This window comes from Nomascus leucogenys, chromosome 21, assembly GCF_006542625.1.
Source record: "Nomascus leucogenys isolate Asia chromosome 21, Asia_NLE_v1, whole genome shotgun sequence".
Taxonomy (NCBI): Eukaryota; Metazoa; Chordata; class Mammalia; order Primates; family Hylobatidae; genus Nomascus; species Nomascus leucogenys.
In genome coordinates this window covers 42,477,051-42,494,507 of record NC_044401.1, presented here as the reverse complement: position 1 = coordinate 42,494,507, position 17,457 = coordinate 42,477,051, and the positions used below count along the sequence as shown (strand labels likewise).

General features: G+C 37.1%; 2 protein-coding genes across 4 annotated transcripts in view; one reads left to right on the top strand and one right to left on the bottom strand.

The window, feature by feature from the left end:
* Nucleotides 1-4,787, bottom strand: part of EAF2 (ELL associated factor 2) — a 58,629-nt gene extending 53,842 nt beyond the window's left edge. For all 3 annotated transcript variants that reach the window (XM_003275510.4, XM_030801727.1, XM_003275511.3), the window contains exon 1: nt 4,578-4,787. In XM_003275510.4, the coding sequence (XP_003275558.1) occupies nt 4,578-4,683 (106 nt within the window). In that variant the 5' untranslated portion in view covers nt 4,684-4,787. The remainder of the gene's footprint in view (nt 1-4,577) is intronic.
* A 127-nt stretch (nt 4,788-4,914) lies between these two features.
* Nucleotides 4,915-17,457, top strand: part of IQCB1 (IQ motif containing B1) — a 71,014-nt gene continuing 58,471 nt past the window's right edge. Inside the window, exons 1-5 of the mRNA XM_030801842.1 lie at nt 4,915-5,001; nt 5,482-5,570; nt 10,976-11,089; nt 11,318-11,480; nt 13,768-13,897. Coding sequence (XP_030657702.1) covers nt 10,990-11,089; nt 11,318-11,480; nt 13,768-13,897 — 393 coding nt within the window. The 5' untranslated portion in view covers nt 4,915-5,001; nt 5,482-5,570; nt 10,976-10,989. The remainder of the gene's footprint in view (nt 5,002-5,481; nt 5,571-10,975; nt 11,090-11,317; nt 11,481-13,767; nt 13,898-17,457) is intronic.

Below are 17,457 nucleotides of genomic sequence, written 5' to 3'. Positions count from 1 at the left end.
CAGGCGTGAGGCACGGTGCCTGGCCTATTATTTACCTTTTCGTGGACATGTCCTATTAGATTGTAATTTTTTAAAGCATAGTATTCATACTTTAATTTCTCCAGATAGTGGCTCTAGCACAGTGTCTTTAATGTAATGGATATACAAGAGATCTTGTAGTTCATTCAGGTTCATATTGTTCACTCTTCTCTGAATCACTTCTAAACTTATTTTAAATATATATAAGGTGTTAAATTATGTGTAAAATGCTTGTTTTCTAATTATTTTCTGTGGGTCAGATTCATCTCTGCTTCAAAACTCTCAATCTCTTTAGGGTAGACTGCCATTTTCCTTTCATACTTTTTACCAGTATACTTCTGTTCTCATAGACAGCATCCATTATTAATATTTGACAGTAAAGAATTTTCTATGATAAATATTTAAAACCTTAGAAATGACATCCCAGAATAAAACTATGGCCCTCTGACTTCTAATATTTTTCTCACAGTGACACAAAGGGAAATACTGGAAGGTATGGTTGTCATTTAACTACAGCTAAATGATGCTTTAGAGAGGCCAGCAAGGTAACCCAGGCAGTCAAGCTGATCAGTGGGAATCATAGTGACACGGAGGATGAATAAGCCCAATTTCATAACTCTGCTCCACCCAACTGCTGGCAAGAGAAGATACGGGCTCCATGTTGCCAGCTTATCATCTGATTTTTAAAGATAAGCTGAAAATCTAGATTTTTTATATAAAAGGTCCTGAATGTTAGGTATTTGCAACTAACTCAAGATAAAACAACAATGGTGTGGACCAAACAAAGCACTTCTAAAGCCAAGCTCAGCCTATATGCTATTAATCTATAACCTCTGTTTTAGTGTTTATGAAGTGATTTTTTTCTTTACAATATACTATCAATTTTAATCTTCACAACAAAATTTTGGGTTGAACATTTTGCCCACCTTTTACTAATGGGTTACTCCTCTAAAGTAATGAAGTCAATAAATGAGGAAGTCAGGAACTCAAGCCACATAATTTATCTCCTCATATTATATAGCCTATTTGTCTTACATCCACAGATCTTAACTTGTATGTATGTGTATGGGGAGCAGTATTAGGAGATGAGAGACAGTCATAAATCCCTATGAAAACCTGATGAAAATTATAGACCAATCATCCATCCTCTCCACAGAAGAATACATATATAAACATACATATTAAATACTGTACAATCCCAAGGGGTTCACAGGTCCCTGAAGCCTACATAGATGCCTATAGTATATGAGATTATCTGCAAGAGACAAATGTATGCAAAATATCTTTAGCTCTACTTAATTATAAACATGAATTCATAATCAATAAATCTACCAAAACTATTCTGAATCGATTTACATTTCTAATTATTCTACTGTTAGGATTAATAAATTCTACTCTTTATTACCCATTATATCAGGCAGTGTTGTCTTTTGTCTTCACACACTTTTTTTAAAGTATATAACTTCTGAGTTTCAAGTGGTTTAGTTCCAGAATTAAAGAATTTGTTGAATAATCTCATGTTCATACTTTCTGTATGCTTCTAAATGTCAAATGTATTCTCTTCTAAGTTGCTATGATTCCAGACCAAATAGTTCATTTCTCAGTTCTCCTTGGTTTGGAAACCCTACCACCAACTTTACCATTTATTTATTCTCTCTGGATTTCTTTCATCTATGCAACATTTTTCAGGTTTACAATGGAATTACTTATTATATTGCATGAAGAGTAGAAAACCATTTTCTACTTTGTATTTAATACTTTTTCTGCCAATGCTTACCGCTTTTCTGATTATTTTGACTGTAACATCACATAATGCCAATGTTTTCATAAGAATCCACAATTATTATCATCAGTTTATTTTCTGGGATTTGAATGAATTCAACCAACTCCAAAACCCACACTGCTCATTAGCTCATCATTTAAGGACACAAAAAAGTGGTGTCATTTACAAACTTAGGATTTCACAATTCATTCCCTTATCTGGATATAAACAGTAAAACCAGTACTACTCCCAATTCAACATTGATTCTAGTAGGTCCTGTTATTGAAACTCTTCTACCCAGTAAAGCACCTGTTGCTAAGGATTCAGCTTATCGTTCATAGAACATCCCATGCCCTTCCTACCACATGCCAGACTATCTTTTTGATAGTTTTTATTGCTAAACTCTGATAAATGCTGTTTCAAAGTCTGACTAAATTATATTCATTAGCACCCCTCGTACACATATGAATATAACTCTTCAACATTAATTGTGACTACTACTTATTAATGGTGACTACTATTTATTAATGGTGACTACTATTTATTCTCTACCGTGTGGCAAATATTGTGCCAGGTTGTTTATGCTATCTTATTTAATCCTTACAAAAACCATGAAATGCAAATATTACTATTATCTTCTAGCCATAAGAAAACTGAGGTTGAGAGCTTAGAGAATGTTCCCAAAGTCACATTACATATATAGGTGGTGGAGGCCAGGATTCACATCCGGGTTTGCCTGAAGTCTTATATCAGACAGGCAGAATTGCTCCTGTAAATAAAGGCAGAATATTACTTTCTCTCCAATGACATTGGCTTGAGGGTTGGTTATAAATTAGGTCCACCTTATCTGTATGAACATCAGCTTCATACTATTCTACAGTTTTCAAACCTCACTCTGAGTTGTTAAGAGTGAGGATTACACTGGAAATGAACCTGTCCTCAAGAATAATAAACAGTTTTATTTAAATAAATCTAAAATGATTCTGTGCCATTACCACATCTGCTTCAACAACAACAAAAAAAGAAAATAAGGACTGAAAACCTTTCTAATAGTTCTGTCTTCCACAGGACTAAGTGTGTATTCAAACATGTATGTTTGTTTATTATTGTCATTATTATTGTTGTTTTGCTTATTTTTGTTTATTTTCATTCTTGTAGCTGGATCATCTGATCCTCTGACTTTCAAGATACTGGCATTTTCAGAACCTTTATAAATGAAAGGCTTTGAAGGACCTGCAAGATTATTTTCAAAGGCAATTTTTTATTTATCTAAATTGGGATTTGTGCCCCACATAAGAGAATATATACCCAAATCACATAGAAATATATTCTTAAGCAAATTTTTATAATCTTAAGCCCTTGTAACTTGAAAAATTAATATTAAGACTATTGCATACCTGAGAAGGAAAAGGAGAGAGTAGATACTATTTCAGAAAAAGGCATGGAGAAACCAGATAAAGATGCACACCACACTTCCAGAAAATGGAACTGAAGAGAGAGAGAGAAACTGCAGAGCCAGCACAGCACTATCTCACTGTGGGGAGCTCTGGATGAGAAAGTATATGATAAAGAAGAATAAACAAGGGACACTGATGAAGAGTTTCTGTTCACAAATATCTCACCCATTTATTCTACCAATTGGATGTTAATTTTGCTTTAAAAAACCCTTTTAGTAAATATATTTTTGCAGGGTTAAAACCAGTGGTTCTTCATACCTTTACTCTGAGTAACTATAACTAAATTGTCTACAACTTAAATAAACTTTTGGGAGGATGTATGTTTTAATTAGTTGTTTTGATTGAACCATGGAACATTTCAGAGTAAAAACCATAAAGGTCTCTAAACAACCCAAGAACAGAATGACTGAGAAAGGCGGAATGATGAGATATTAAGGAAGGGCAAGGCTGGGGAAAGGAAGTGAAAAAATACTTACAGTTTTACCACAGAAAAATGAGAGGTTATGATTCAGTGATCTCGAAGTTTCCTTCCCGCTCTACAATTCTATGACAGCTGTTATGCAAAAAACGAATGTCTTACACACAAAAACTTATATGCTATATTTTCCTTCCTGGAATCTATATCATCCAACTGCTAAAGCAAAAGAGCTCCTTTTTCTATTCCAACAACATAAAAGAGAATAATTTATTAAAACTAGTTCCAGAGGACGTAAAGAAAACCAAAGGGTAGAAATCACAGGGAGGTAAGCATCTTCCAAATAAAGAAATTAATAACAAGCCCTCGAATACTTTGATAACCAGTATTTGATAACTGAGTGAAATATGGGGTCCAAAGGGATATATAGATCATTGGGATGGTTGAGAATTTCTCCCTTTGCAAAGAACACACCAAATAAGAACCCTCATCTGCCAGAGGTGAGAAAAAGTGAAGAAAAGAGAGAATATTGCCCCACCAGCCTCAAGGCATTCAACTTCACCGGCATTCGGTCCTTAGTCCCTTCCCATTTGTCACCTTATTATTTTCCTGTCCACCCTTGCATCATCCACCTGTCACGTCTGTCTCCACAGTCACCTCTACAGACTTTTTTCACACTTTCCCTTCCTGCCTGCTGGTCTCAACGCTCTCTGCCCAGGGTTTACCCACATTTGCTCTACTCCGATTCCTTCCACCGACCCCCTAAGACTCCGAGCAGGATAGAGGATAGCGCTGCCTTCCCCCTCCCCGCCCCGTAGTCTCCAGCAGTGTAAGGGGTACTGTGGGAACAAAACCCAGAGGGGCTTTGCCTCTTCACCCCCATCCCGGGAGGCTCCCCCTCTATCCCCGGATGGTCCTCACTCACAGCGCACAGTGTGGAAGGCGCAGCGCGGCTGCTTCTCGAAACTCTCCCCTAACTTGAGAACCCGCTCGCGACGGTCTAGGTGTGAGAATCCCGCTGCGCTATTCATAATTACTCTCCTGCTCTGACTAACTCCGCCACCAGCGCTCACTATCTGCCACTCAGCCTGAAACAGCTGCACTTGATCCCGCCAGCCGAGTCACCACAGACTCCACCCCGCGCCCGACGCGCACCGCCCCACCGGGAGCGTCTCACATTCTGACTGGCTTATTGGCAAAGGGAGCTCCGCCCCTTGACTCCGAGGCTCCTAGTCCCGCCTCCAGGCCGCTTCCCGCGTCGCGACGCACGCTGCCCCGGGAAGACCGCGGCGCTGTGGTGCAGCATGGGAGCCGGGTTCTTTAGTGTAAGAACGCGAAGCGAGGATGAGGTAACTTATCTGAGGTGGTGGCTGGGGAGGGGGAGGGCCCCAGGGCGCCTACCAGGAGGCCAGGACCCCAGGCTCCTGGACGAAGTCAGCCGGCTTGTAAGAGCTCTTAACGGGAGAATCGGCCTGCCCTCACCCCCACTCTGTAGAGATCTGGTGTGGAAACTGAGGCCTGGGGAGGTGTAGTGTCCGGGCACAGGGCCTAGTGTCTTGTCCAAGGCCTGGTAGCGCGAAAGCTGGGTCTAGAATCTGGAGTAAAGGAGCCCAGCGGCCCCAGAATCTCGGTCCTTAGACTTGAAGCGACGCTGTTACCTCAGTAATCGTTTTCTGACCTTTTTGTACCAGAGGAAGTATCTTGTGGTCTTAGGACTGGAGAAGGGGATGTGTACTGGGGAGGAGAAAGAGGATTCGGAGATAGGAACTGCAGACTTTAGGATCAGCCGCAACAGGATCGCACTGAATTTCCTTTTGTTTTCCTCACAGTGATCCGTGGAGGCAGTAACAGGCGCGGCGAGGGAGACGTGATTCCCGAAGAATCAAGGCTGGGCCGGACCCGGTGGCCTGGCAACAGGGTAGTAGCGTGAAAATAGATAAATAATTGTCTTTTTGTGTCAAATTTCATTAATTTAATGTAAGATGGGAGAAGTGTTGAATTATAGGAGAAACACTCAAGAGAAAGTTTACAGATGGTTTCCGTAACAGGTGGTTATTCAGGGTAATTACGCAATCCAGCTGCACTCCCTTATCTTCTGCCTTGGGCACATTTGTCAATTGATTTTTGGGTAGGTGATTATGTCTCCTTCAACCTGTCTGTGTAAATCCTACCCTTTGAAGGTGTGCCAAAGCTGTTTCATATTGTAGTTAAATGCTTTAAGCTAGATGGTGGCTCTAGTTTGAACCCCTGCTTTATACTTAACTGTGACTTTGTGCCAGCTAATTACATTCTCCAGAGTTTAAGTATGCTCATTGTTCAAATTGGGGAAAAAACAATAGTACCTGTTCCTTAGAGTTGCTGGAATGATTAAATGAGTTAATACATGAAAGCAATTAGAACAATTCCTGGAGCATAATAAGAGGTCTCCAAATGGTTATTATTTAAGGCCCAGCTCTATACTTATACTACATTTTAAGACCATCTTGGTGGCTGCCTTCTCTTCTAAATAGAATCATTCTAGGAGGTAGGAATTGCTATTTTGTTTACAGCAAGAAAAATGGCTCAGAGAAGCCCAGTCCTCTGACTTTATGGCCCGTATTCTTATCTGTGTCATCTATTTAGCATTTAACATATGTCTGATATTCTTAAGTATATTTTTTGTATGTGTATGTGTGTACCCATGTACATATACAAACTTTTCTTTCCCAACCAGAACAATAGCAGAGAGTATGTCTTGTGTAGAATCTTTGTGTCCCCTACATCTACCATACTGCTCTACACATATTTGTTGATAACAATAATGATTTAGTGATGTTTTATTATGGTAGCCAGGAGGGCACAAACTGTTTTGAGCCTATTTTACTTTAGAGAGGCTTCCAACTATAAATCTGAGCTTTCTCTATTGTAACAAGAGAAAAACAGAAAGTCAAGAAATTGAGGCTCAGAATGCCTGAGGTTTGTGCATTTACTCGTTCTTTCAACATGGATTTAGTAAATCCTACTACATGCCAGGTACTAGTCTAGCCACTGGGAATATAGTTGTGAACCAAAGATATAAGAAGGCAGCCACCAAAGATGGTCTTAAAATGTAGTATAATGGTAGAGCTGGGCTTTAATAATAACCATCTGGAGAGCTCTTACTATGTGCCAGGAATTGTTCCAATTGCTTTCATGTATTAACTCATTTAATCATCTCTAAGGGATAGGTAGGTTGCCCTCATGAAGCTTACCTTCTGAGGTGAATTTTCTCCAAACATATATTAAAATGAACTATGTTGTACTAGCTCAAGAATAGACAAACAGATTAAATTACTGGAAACTAAGTAGAGTCCAAAAAGATACCCTGTGTATGTGTATGTATACATAGCGCATGAATTTCAGATTGTTTCTGTTATGTCTATTCATAACTAGTTACCTTATGAATTTATGACTACTATGTGCATTTTTTAATCCATCAATAACTTTAACATTAAAAATTTAGATTCTTATATGACACCATTCACAAAAATACCTTACTTTAGAAGATATGTAAGGAAAACAAAACCAAAAAAACATGAAGATTTGGAGAATGTTTTTTACCTCTTGGGTTAGAGAGGACCTTTCTAAACAGGACACAAAAGACAGATGCCATAGAGAAAAAGATTGTTATATTTCATATGTAAAAATGGCTGGGCACTGTGGCTTATGCCTGTAATCCCAGCATTTTGGGAGGCCGCAGTGGGCAGACCACTTGAGGTCATGAGTTCAAGACCAGCCTGGCCAACATGGTGAAACCCCATCTCTACTAAAAATACAAAAATTAGCTGGGCATGGTGGCACATGCCTGTAATCCTAGCTACTCGGGAGGCTGAGGCATGAGAATCACTTGAACCCGGGAGGTGGAGGATACAGCGAGCTGAGATTGCACCACTGCACTGCAGCCAGGGTAAACAGAGTGAGACTTTCTTTCAAAAAAAAAAAAAATTGTAAAATTATGGTAAAGACCCCATAGTCAAATTTAAAAAAAATAAATGACAAGGAGAAAATTTTACAGCCAATATAAAAGAGGAAAGATTCCTATCCATGTATGAAAAGCTTCTGCAAAAGAGTAAGACAAACCAATAGAAATATAGTCAAGGGATATGAATAGAAAATACATAAAAGAAATAATGGCCAGCGAACATGAAATGTGCCTGACCTCCCTAATAATCAAAGAAATACAAATTAAAACACAATCGTACCAATTTTCATCTAACAGATTGGCAAAAATGTAAAGGATCATGTGTATATTCATTGCAGTGTTGCTTGTAATAGCATACAGCTTGAGTGACCTCTAGTAGAGGTGATGTTTGAATATATTTTGCTGCATTCTTAAAAAGGAAATGTAGCATAATGCAGCCATTTGGAAAGAATGAGATAACTATATGCACTCTCTTTGAAAGTTTTGTGACTACTATGTGCCAGGAGTTGCACTGGGCTTTCTTTAAGGTATTTTCAGCAAACCTGTCTTTTAATGATTTATATTGTACCTAATAAGAGATATATGAATGGAAAAACAGTTTTTGCTCTCACATCATGACAATTAACACAGAAGACTTCTGTGACCAAATGTGTGGAGATTTCTTCCACCAACAAGCAAGCAATCAATTCTGCAGCAGACACCAGCTGGGTATCATCTAATTCAATTCTGACACTGTCTACTTGGAGATAGGGTCAGATCCCTTAGGTTTAGGGCTTAGTCCCGCAAGAGTGGCCCTCATTTCTGATGCCAGTCCAAGCCCTAGGTTGTTTTACCTGTGCTTCTGACTGACCAGCTATACATGGGGAATCCTACCACCCCCTCCATGGGGTGTATTAATTTGCTAGAGGAGCTAACAAAACTGAGGGAAACATGTTTTCCAGTTTATTATAAAGATATCACAGAGACCCTGGGCAACATGGAGAAACCCTGTCTCTACTAAAAATACAAAAAATTAGCCGAGCGTCATGGCTTACAAGTATAGTCCCAGCTACTTGGGAGGCTGAGGTGGGAGAATGACCTGAACCCGAGAAGTCGAGGCTGCAGTGAGCCATAATTGTACCACTGCCCTCCAGCCTGGGCAACAGGAGTGAGATCCTGTCTCCAAAAAAAAAAAAAAAAAAAGATATTAGGATACAAATGAAGAGATGCATACTGTGAAGTATGGGAAGGGGCACAGAGCTTCCATGTCCTCCCTGCCTGTGATATCCAGGAAATTCCTCCAGGAACTTCCATATGTTCAGCTATCCAGAAGCTCTTTGTACCCCATCCTCTTGAGCCTTTTATGGAGATTTCATTGGATAGGCATGACTGAAGCATGGACAATCATTTTGGAAATGTGACTGGACAAAAAAGATATGATCTGATACTAATAGACTGAGTGGGGAAACCCAGCAAGGCCTGTCTGCTCAGATTCTTCTTGGCTTCTCTGTGCAGCATTCCTTCCAGGATATAGGGCAAGACCCATTCTGAAATGGGCGTCTTATGACCTACAGCTAGACAAGATAGGTCAGAGAAAGGCAGGGATGATTAGAGTTCTGCTTTGGAGAGAAGGAGCAGATAAAAGGAGGAGAGGAGAAAGTCAGAAATAGACTCTGTTTTCTGAGGCCTAGAGCACCCTAACATAACAAGACTGTAACAAAGGCTATGGGAGTTATGAGCCAGGAACTGTGGACAAAAACATATATATGTATACGTATATATGTATGTATGGAAATGATCACAGGCTCTACTTCATAGCCCTGTTGTGAGGATTAGACAAGACAGTGTATAGTATATTAACACAGTGCTTAGCTTATATTAAACAGTTGATACATGTTAGCTTTACTATAAATAAGGAAATACACTTTTATTATGTGAGGATATCTTTGAGCTTCAAATGCTTTAAAAGTTTTTTTTTTTTAGAGACAGGGTCTTGCTTTGTTGATCAGGCTAGTCTTGAACACCTATTCTCAAGAGATTCTTTAGCCTTAAACTTTTTTTACATAGAGAAAGTTTTAGCAACAAATTAGGATGTGGACCTTGTTTTTTAATGTTAGGAGAATTGATTTTATTCAATATACTATTTATTTATTTATTATTATTGTTGTTGTTTTGAGACAGAGTCTAGCTCTGTCACTCAGGCTGGAGGGCAGTGATGTGATCTTGGGTCACTGCAACCTCCGCCTCCTGGATTCAAGCTATTCTGCCTCAGCCTCCTGAGTAACTGGGATTACAGGCACGCGCTACCCTACTCAGCTGATTTTTTGTATTCTTAGTAGAGATGGGGTTTCACCATGTTGGCCAGGCTGGTCTTGAACTCCTGACTGCAAGTGATTCACCTGCCTTGGCCTCCCAAAGTGCTGGGATTACAGGTGTGAGCCACTGCCCCTGGCCTTATTCACTATACTATTTGAAAGCAGTCTTTGATTATCTTATATTTATGTAACATTTCTGAGCATTAGTGTGTTGAAGGTCAGTGCTTCACTAGGAGGGCTCACAGGACTCAGAATATAGTGTACTTACAGCTATGATTTATCACAGTGAAGAGAAATAAAGCAAAATCAGCAAAGGGAAAAAGCATATTGGGGGAAATCAGGTACAAACTTCTGAGTTCTCTCCCAGTGGAGTTACGTAGGATATGCTTAATTCCTCCAGCAACCAGCTGTGACAACATGTTTGAAGTGTTGTCTACCAGGGAAGCTCAACTAGACACTCAGTGATCAGAATTTTTATTGAAGGATGGCCACATAGGCACCCTCTATATAGGTACTCTCGGCTGGCATGTACCAGAATTCTAAGACTCCTGAAAGGAAGGCAGGTATTCAGCATGAACCACATTGTTTTTCATAAATAGTTTTAGACACAGGGAGCCACTCTTATCAGAGAATGGCAGAAACCCTCCTGAAATCCAAGTTCTAGATGCCAGTCAAGGGCCAACTTTGTAAGCACACCTTTGAAAGGATAGTAGTCTTAGGCCTGTCATGTTAGCTCTTTTTTGCAGTTTTTCTTGTATGATTAAAGGAAGTTAATTCCTATCCTAGAATTATTGTGCAGATTAGAGAGAGAATGTGAAGCTCCTATCACAGTTCCTGACTCTTAGTGAGTACACAATAAACAATACCTGCTATAGATGTTACATGTGAGGTATAGGAATCTTGAGCTCTTTTACACTGGTTAGAAAAAACAGTTTTCTATAAGGAAGATATGAAAAAATCTACATTCTGCTTCTCAAACAAGGCAAGAAAAGCTGTTTTTATTTGTATTGAAATTGTATTTCAAACATTATTTAGGTAGTGAACATTTCACGGCTTTCTGACCTTTATTCTCTGATTCTGTTAAAATAGAGGTAATAAGAGAAATGAAGCCAACAGGTACAGACCCAAGGATCTTATCTATAGCTGCTGAAGTTGCAAAAAGCCCTGAGCAGAATGTCCCTGTTATACTGTTGAAGTTAAAAGGTAAGAAAATCTTTTTGTGATTGGATAGCATTTTAAGTGAAAAATGGTTCCATCATTGGTACAATTTTAACATTTCTTCTAAATTTGTTTAGAGAAGTCTTAACACTATAATAGAACAGTAATTTTTCCTTCTAATATATTTTTAGTGATTATTCAACATATAAAAATACAAATAGCTCCTGGGTGTATTAAGCAAAAATAAATATGTCTTATTTCCTTTTGCCTTAGAAATAATAAACATCACACCTTTAGGAAGCTCAGAGTTGAAGAAAATCAAACAAGATATATATTGTTATGATCTCATTCAATATTGCCTCTTGGTCCTCAGTCAAGATTGTTCTCGAATCCAAGGTGGTTGGACTACAATTTCCCAGCTTACACAGATATTAAGGTAAAATAAAGCAGTAAGTCAGCTGTTCTTGAGGGATATAGTAGTTGATTCTGATTTTCAACATTTGCTTTTTATTTATCTGCCTAACAAGCATTGGCAACCTCCTGTTGTAGGTTTTAGTTGTGCTTTTCCTTCATATTATATATTATTATTCATAATTTTACTTCAGATTATTTGACTGTCTAAAATTTTCCTCCACAAGCTTAATGAAGATGGAGATCATTTTTTTTTCTCACCACTGAATACCAAGTGCCTAATATACTCTTTATTGATAAGGAATTTTTAAAGGAGTGAAGAAATTAAGGCAGTGGCTCTGTACTTGAGAAACTTAAAATAGAGATTGGGTGACAGTGATGTAAGTATGTGATACAAAGCAGAATGAAATCAGTGCTAAAATGAAAATATGCAAGAAAGTACTATAGGAGAACTGATAAAGAAACATTTATTTCACTATATTAATTTAGCTATCAACTGTGTATTTCATTAAGCAACCCAAATACTGTCAATAAAATTTAGAAGTAGAATTTACTGATCTACTGCCATGCTAGAAATTAATAGAAGAGAAATAAACATTTTTTAAAGGAGGTAGTAAAATAAACCAGATGTTCTTAGTGCCTAAGCTACTTCCTGATTAAGTAACTGAAAGTATGTATTTACTAACTGGATCCTAGCCTTCTTTTTTTTGTTTTTCCTAAATAAGCCATTTGAGTTTAATAAACTATTTCCACTGAAAGGGTTTGTCTTGGATGTTGGATTTCTAAGCTGCTTAATCCTACTGTGTTACTTGGTAAAGGCCAAATTTAAAGTATACAGTTACAAAGAACAGTTAAATATATGTGATATTATTTTTCATACTTTAATTTTCAAGATTGATTTTCTTAAGTAAATAAAGCCTTATGTTTTTGTTTTGATTAGATATGCTAGTTTATGATGATATTGATTAAGCCAGGCTCTCGGGTGGAATTCAAGTCTTAAGAAATTCCCATGTTTCTGAATGCACAAATAAACATAATTTCATTTGCTAATCTTCTCAATCAAAATAGATACTCTTAAGTAACTAACTTTAGGAATCAAAGAGAAAAGAAAAGCTGATACATGTGAGCATTAGCCCATTAACTTTAGGAACCCAGGTGCAAATAAACAACAACAACAACAAAAAGTCATACATGTAAATATTTAGCCACTTAGGTTTTTTTTTAACTTTTATTTTAGATTCAGGGGTACATGTGGAGGTTTGTTTTATAGGAAAACTGCGTACTCAATGTTTGTTCTCACTTATAAGTGAGAATATGCAGTGTTTGGCTTTCTGTTCCTGTGTTAGTTCACTTAGGTTAATGGCCTTCAGCTCCATCCACGTTGCTGCAAAGGACATGATCTCGTTCTTTTTTATGGCTGCATAGTATTCCATGGTGTATATGTACCACCCCAAAGAAATATACCATTTTCTTTATCCAGTCTGCCATTGATTACTTAGATTTTTAACATGCTCAATACATAGTTGTTACTGCTTATTAGTGTCCATACATTTTGTTGAAAAGACTCAAACAGCAGTTTTTGTTCATTAGAGTACACACATAGAGACCATTCTTGGGTTTGAGGCTCTTTTGAATGTTAATTTACAGAAAAACCTTTTATTATTGAGACTTCTGACTTATGTTCAGGAAATGAATTTTATGTGCAATTTTAAGAGGACCTTTTTCTCTAAGTGACTTTCTTTCCTCTAATGTATATTGTAAAGTGTTCCTACTAGAGTTAGGTTTTGCCGTTTGTCCTTCTGATATAAGGAATATGCAAGTGAGTATTTTGCAAAAAGTAGATCTATTGGAAGTTAAATTGGTATGAAATTAGTGTTTGGTTTCCTTACGTATCCCTTGCAAACAAATCCTACCTGGGCATTTTTCAGCTATTGGGTGTCTAAAATGTATTAGTTAACACAAATGCTTTTCATAAATTAAACTCTCAAGGTATCCTATAGCTTTGAGAATGATTATAGCCAATTCACCGAAAACTTAGCTTCTCTTTATTGTTAGCCAAGTGTCTTTTATTTGCTGAATGAGCTGATATGTAGGTTTTTAGGATGTGTAAATCCCAGACCTAAGTACAAGCATGTTCCATACTACTGTTTACTTTTCTAGAAAGTTGTTAGACTAATTTTTCAACAAAAATTCTTTATTGGCTTGGCAACAAAAGAAGCATACTAAAAATTCTCAATAAGGCACAGTGTCTCTAGAAGCTTGAGCATTCAACATAAACTTCTAATTAACACAAACTTGTGCTGTTATTTCAGCCATTGCTGTGTGGGCTTGGAGCCAGGAGAAGATGCAGAGGAATTTTACAATGAATTACTTCCATCAGCTGCAGAAAATTTTCTAGTTTTGGGGAGACGATTACAAACATGTTTTATCAATGCAGCTAAGGTATGTGTTTATTTAGTCTTTTGTAGCTAAATCAGTTTAATTCTAGAGAAGCTGTTCTGTTATTTTTCAAATGTGCAGTATTTGGCTGAAAGTACAATTAAAGTAGTGAATTTAAACATTTTGAAAGTTACAACCTTCCAAAAATCATCTCTATGTTTGAAAAATTTTTAATGCTGACTGAAGCATGCCATTTGATTTTTTGAAGGATCTGCCTTGCTACTTGTTGGGCAGCACCCATAGACAATTATTTCCATAACATCTTTCTAAACATACTTTTTACTTAAATTAACAGTAGAGGAAAGTATGTTCTCTAAGGCTAGGGCTTTTCTAAGTAGCTCCAGTAGTGAAGAATAAAGGTGAACTTCCTATTTGATCTCTCATATCTTCTCCAGTCAAAATATTCAACCCAAACATAGGGGTCTTTTCAAGTATTTCTTGGTTGCATTATGCTAGATGCTATACATATGCTCCTTTTTTGACCCAGGGATTTAGAAGTGTGTTGCTTAATTTCCAAATATTTAAAGATCTACTAGATACTTTATTGTTATCAATTTCTAATTTAATTATGTTTTGGTCAGATAACATTCTCTATATCATTTCAATCCTTTGGAATTTTTTCAGACTTGTTTTATGGCCCTCCCTGTATGTTTTATCTTTGTGAATGTTCTGTTAAAAGAAACTTTTGTGGGCCAGGCACAGTGGCTCACACCTGTAATCCCAGCAGTTTGGGAGGCCGAGGTGCGCGGATCACCTGAGGTCGGGAGTTTGAGACCAGCCTGACCAACATGGAGAAACCCTGTCTCTACTAAAAATGCAAAATTAGCCAGGCATGGTGGCGCATGCCTATAATCCCAGCTACTTGGGAGGCTGAGGCAGGAGGATCACTTGAACCCAGGAGGCGGAGGTTGCAGTGAGCCGAGATAGTGCCATTGCACTCCAGCCTGGGCAACAAGAGCAAAACTCTATCTGAAAATAAAAAAAGAAAGAAAGAAAAAGAAACTTTTGCTTTGCACAGTTCCATCTTAACTGAAACTTGTGCATGTCAGAACCATGCAAAGGTTTTGATATGCACAGGTTTTATTTAATATGGTGCCATGCAAAAGCTAGGACTACTTGTATACCCAAATGTGAACTCTGCAGTTGGATGTAATGTTCTATAAACGTTAATTAGGTCAATTTGTTTAGTAGAGTTGTTGAAGTCTTCTAAATTCTCTTTTTTTTCTTCTTGTCTACATTTCTACTTTTTAGTGAGCAAGGGTATTAAAATTTCCAACTATGATTGCGGATTTGTCTAATTCTGTCTTTAGTTCTATATGGTTTTGCTTCATGTATTACAAAATTCTGTGATTAGATACATACACATTTAGGAATATTATATCTTCTGGATGAATGAAAGCTATTATCATTATGAACTGGTCTTTTTTTTTTTTTTTAACCTTACTCATGGACTCAGTTCACATGAAATGATCTTCTTTATCTCTGATAATACACCTTATCTTGAAGTCTACTTTGTTTACTGTTATGAATATTGCCACTCCAGTTTTCTTATGATTAGTGTTTACATGATACACTTTCTGCAGTTTCACCTTTCATGGTTTCAGTTACCCATGGCCAATAGTGGTTCAAAAATATTAAATGGAGAATTCCAGAAATAAAGAATTAAATTTTAAATGGCATGCTGTTCTGCATAGCATGATGAAATCTCATAGTGTCCTTCCCAGGATGTGAAGCACCCCTTGACCAACATATCAGCACTGTATAGGCTACCTGCCGGTTGGTCACTTAGTAGCCGGTCTCAGTTTTCAGATTAAAAAAAAAAGTATATATAGGGTTCAGTACTATCCACACTTTCAGGCATCCACTGGGGGTCTTGGAATATGTCTTCCATGGATGAGGGGGAGACTATTGTACATCATTTCTCAACCTTTACTTTTTAACCTCTGTCTTATACTTAAAATGAGTCTGTTTTAAATAGCATATTGTCAGGTCTTGCTTTTTCGTCTAGTCTGACAAGCTGTTGTTTTAAAGGGTATCATTTACTTGCATTTAATCTAATTTGTGGTATGGTTAGGTTTAGTTCTACCATTTTGCTATTTTTAAGAAATTTGTTCCCACTTTCCATCTTTTGTGCTATTTTGTCATATATTTTACTTTTACATATATTATAAAATCTACCATGTGTTATTTTTACTTTAAATAGTGTATTGACTTTTCAATAATTTAAAGAAATGAAAGAAAAATGATTTTTTATATCTACTATGTCTGGTTGTCTTTATTCCTTCAAACAGATCTGAATTTTCATTTGGTATCATTTCGTTTAAGCCTGACAACCTCCTTTAGCATATCTTACAGTGCAATTCTGCTGGTAATGAATTCTCTCAGCTTTTTGGTTATCTGAAAATGTCTTCATGATGCCTTCACTTTTGAGGAATATTTCTGTTGCATGTGTATAATTCTACTTCATCAATTTTTTTCCCCTTTTTGCACTTTAAAGATTTTTTTCCATTGTCTTCTGGCATCTTTTGTTTCTGATGTAAATTCAGCCTTCATTCTTGTCATTCTCCTATACATATTGCACCTTTTTATCTTTGGCTTTAAGATGTTCTCTTTGTTTGGTTTATTTTGTTTTATTTTCAGCAATTTTACTTTGATGAACCTTATTGTAGATTTCCTGATGTCTATCTTGCTTGGAGGTCCTGAGCTTCATGTATCTGAGTTAATATATTCATATTAAGAAAATTTTCAGCTAATATTTTTTCAAATACTTTTTTTGCCCTATTCTCTCTACCTTCCCTCTGGGACTTCTGGTTGTTGAGGCTGTCTTCATCCTTTTGTTGTTGTTGTTGTTTACTTCAGTTTCGATAATTTCTATTGATCTGTCTTCAAGTACACTGACCTTATCTTCTACAGTGTCTAATGTGCTAATAATCCTGCCTAGTGTATTTTTCATTTCATACATTGTATTGTTCTATGATTTTTATTTGCTTCTCTTACAGATCATTTACCATATTTATTATAGTTATTTTTAAGTTGTTTATAAATCCAATACCTGGATCATTTGAGTCTTTTTATTATCTGTTTTTTCTCTTAATACTGGGTCAAATTTTTCTTCTTCACATGTCTATTAATTTTTTGTTTTATAGTGGACACTGTGAATGACACATTATAGCAATTTGTATCTTCCTCTGAAGACTTGAGAGCAGTTAAATTCTGGCAGATCAATTGTTCCTGTGGAGGATTGGTTTTAGCCTTTCTTTGGAGAGATTTACTTCAGTTTTGCTATTAAAGTATTGCCATTAGTCCTGGTTCACAGTCCTTATATCTAAGGTGAGATCCTTCTGTGGTTTAAATGGAAAGCCCATCATGTTAACCCAGACCATCTGAGTTGGAAGAACCTAAACTCCAAACTGTATACCCAGCACTAGGCAAATGATGAAATTGGTGGTAATTTCTTTCAGCCTTTTAGCTGTAGATTCTTCTGGGCTCCGTGGAGCCTTTTCTCTCATATGTACCGTTTAAGAGTCAAGAATTCAGTGGAAGTTTGTATATAGATTTTGAAG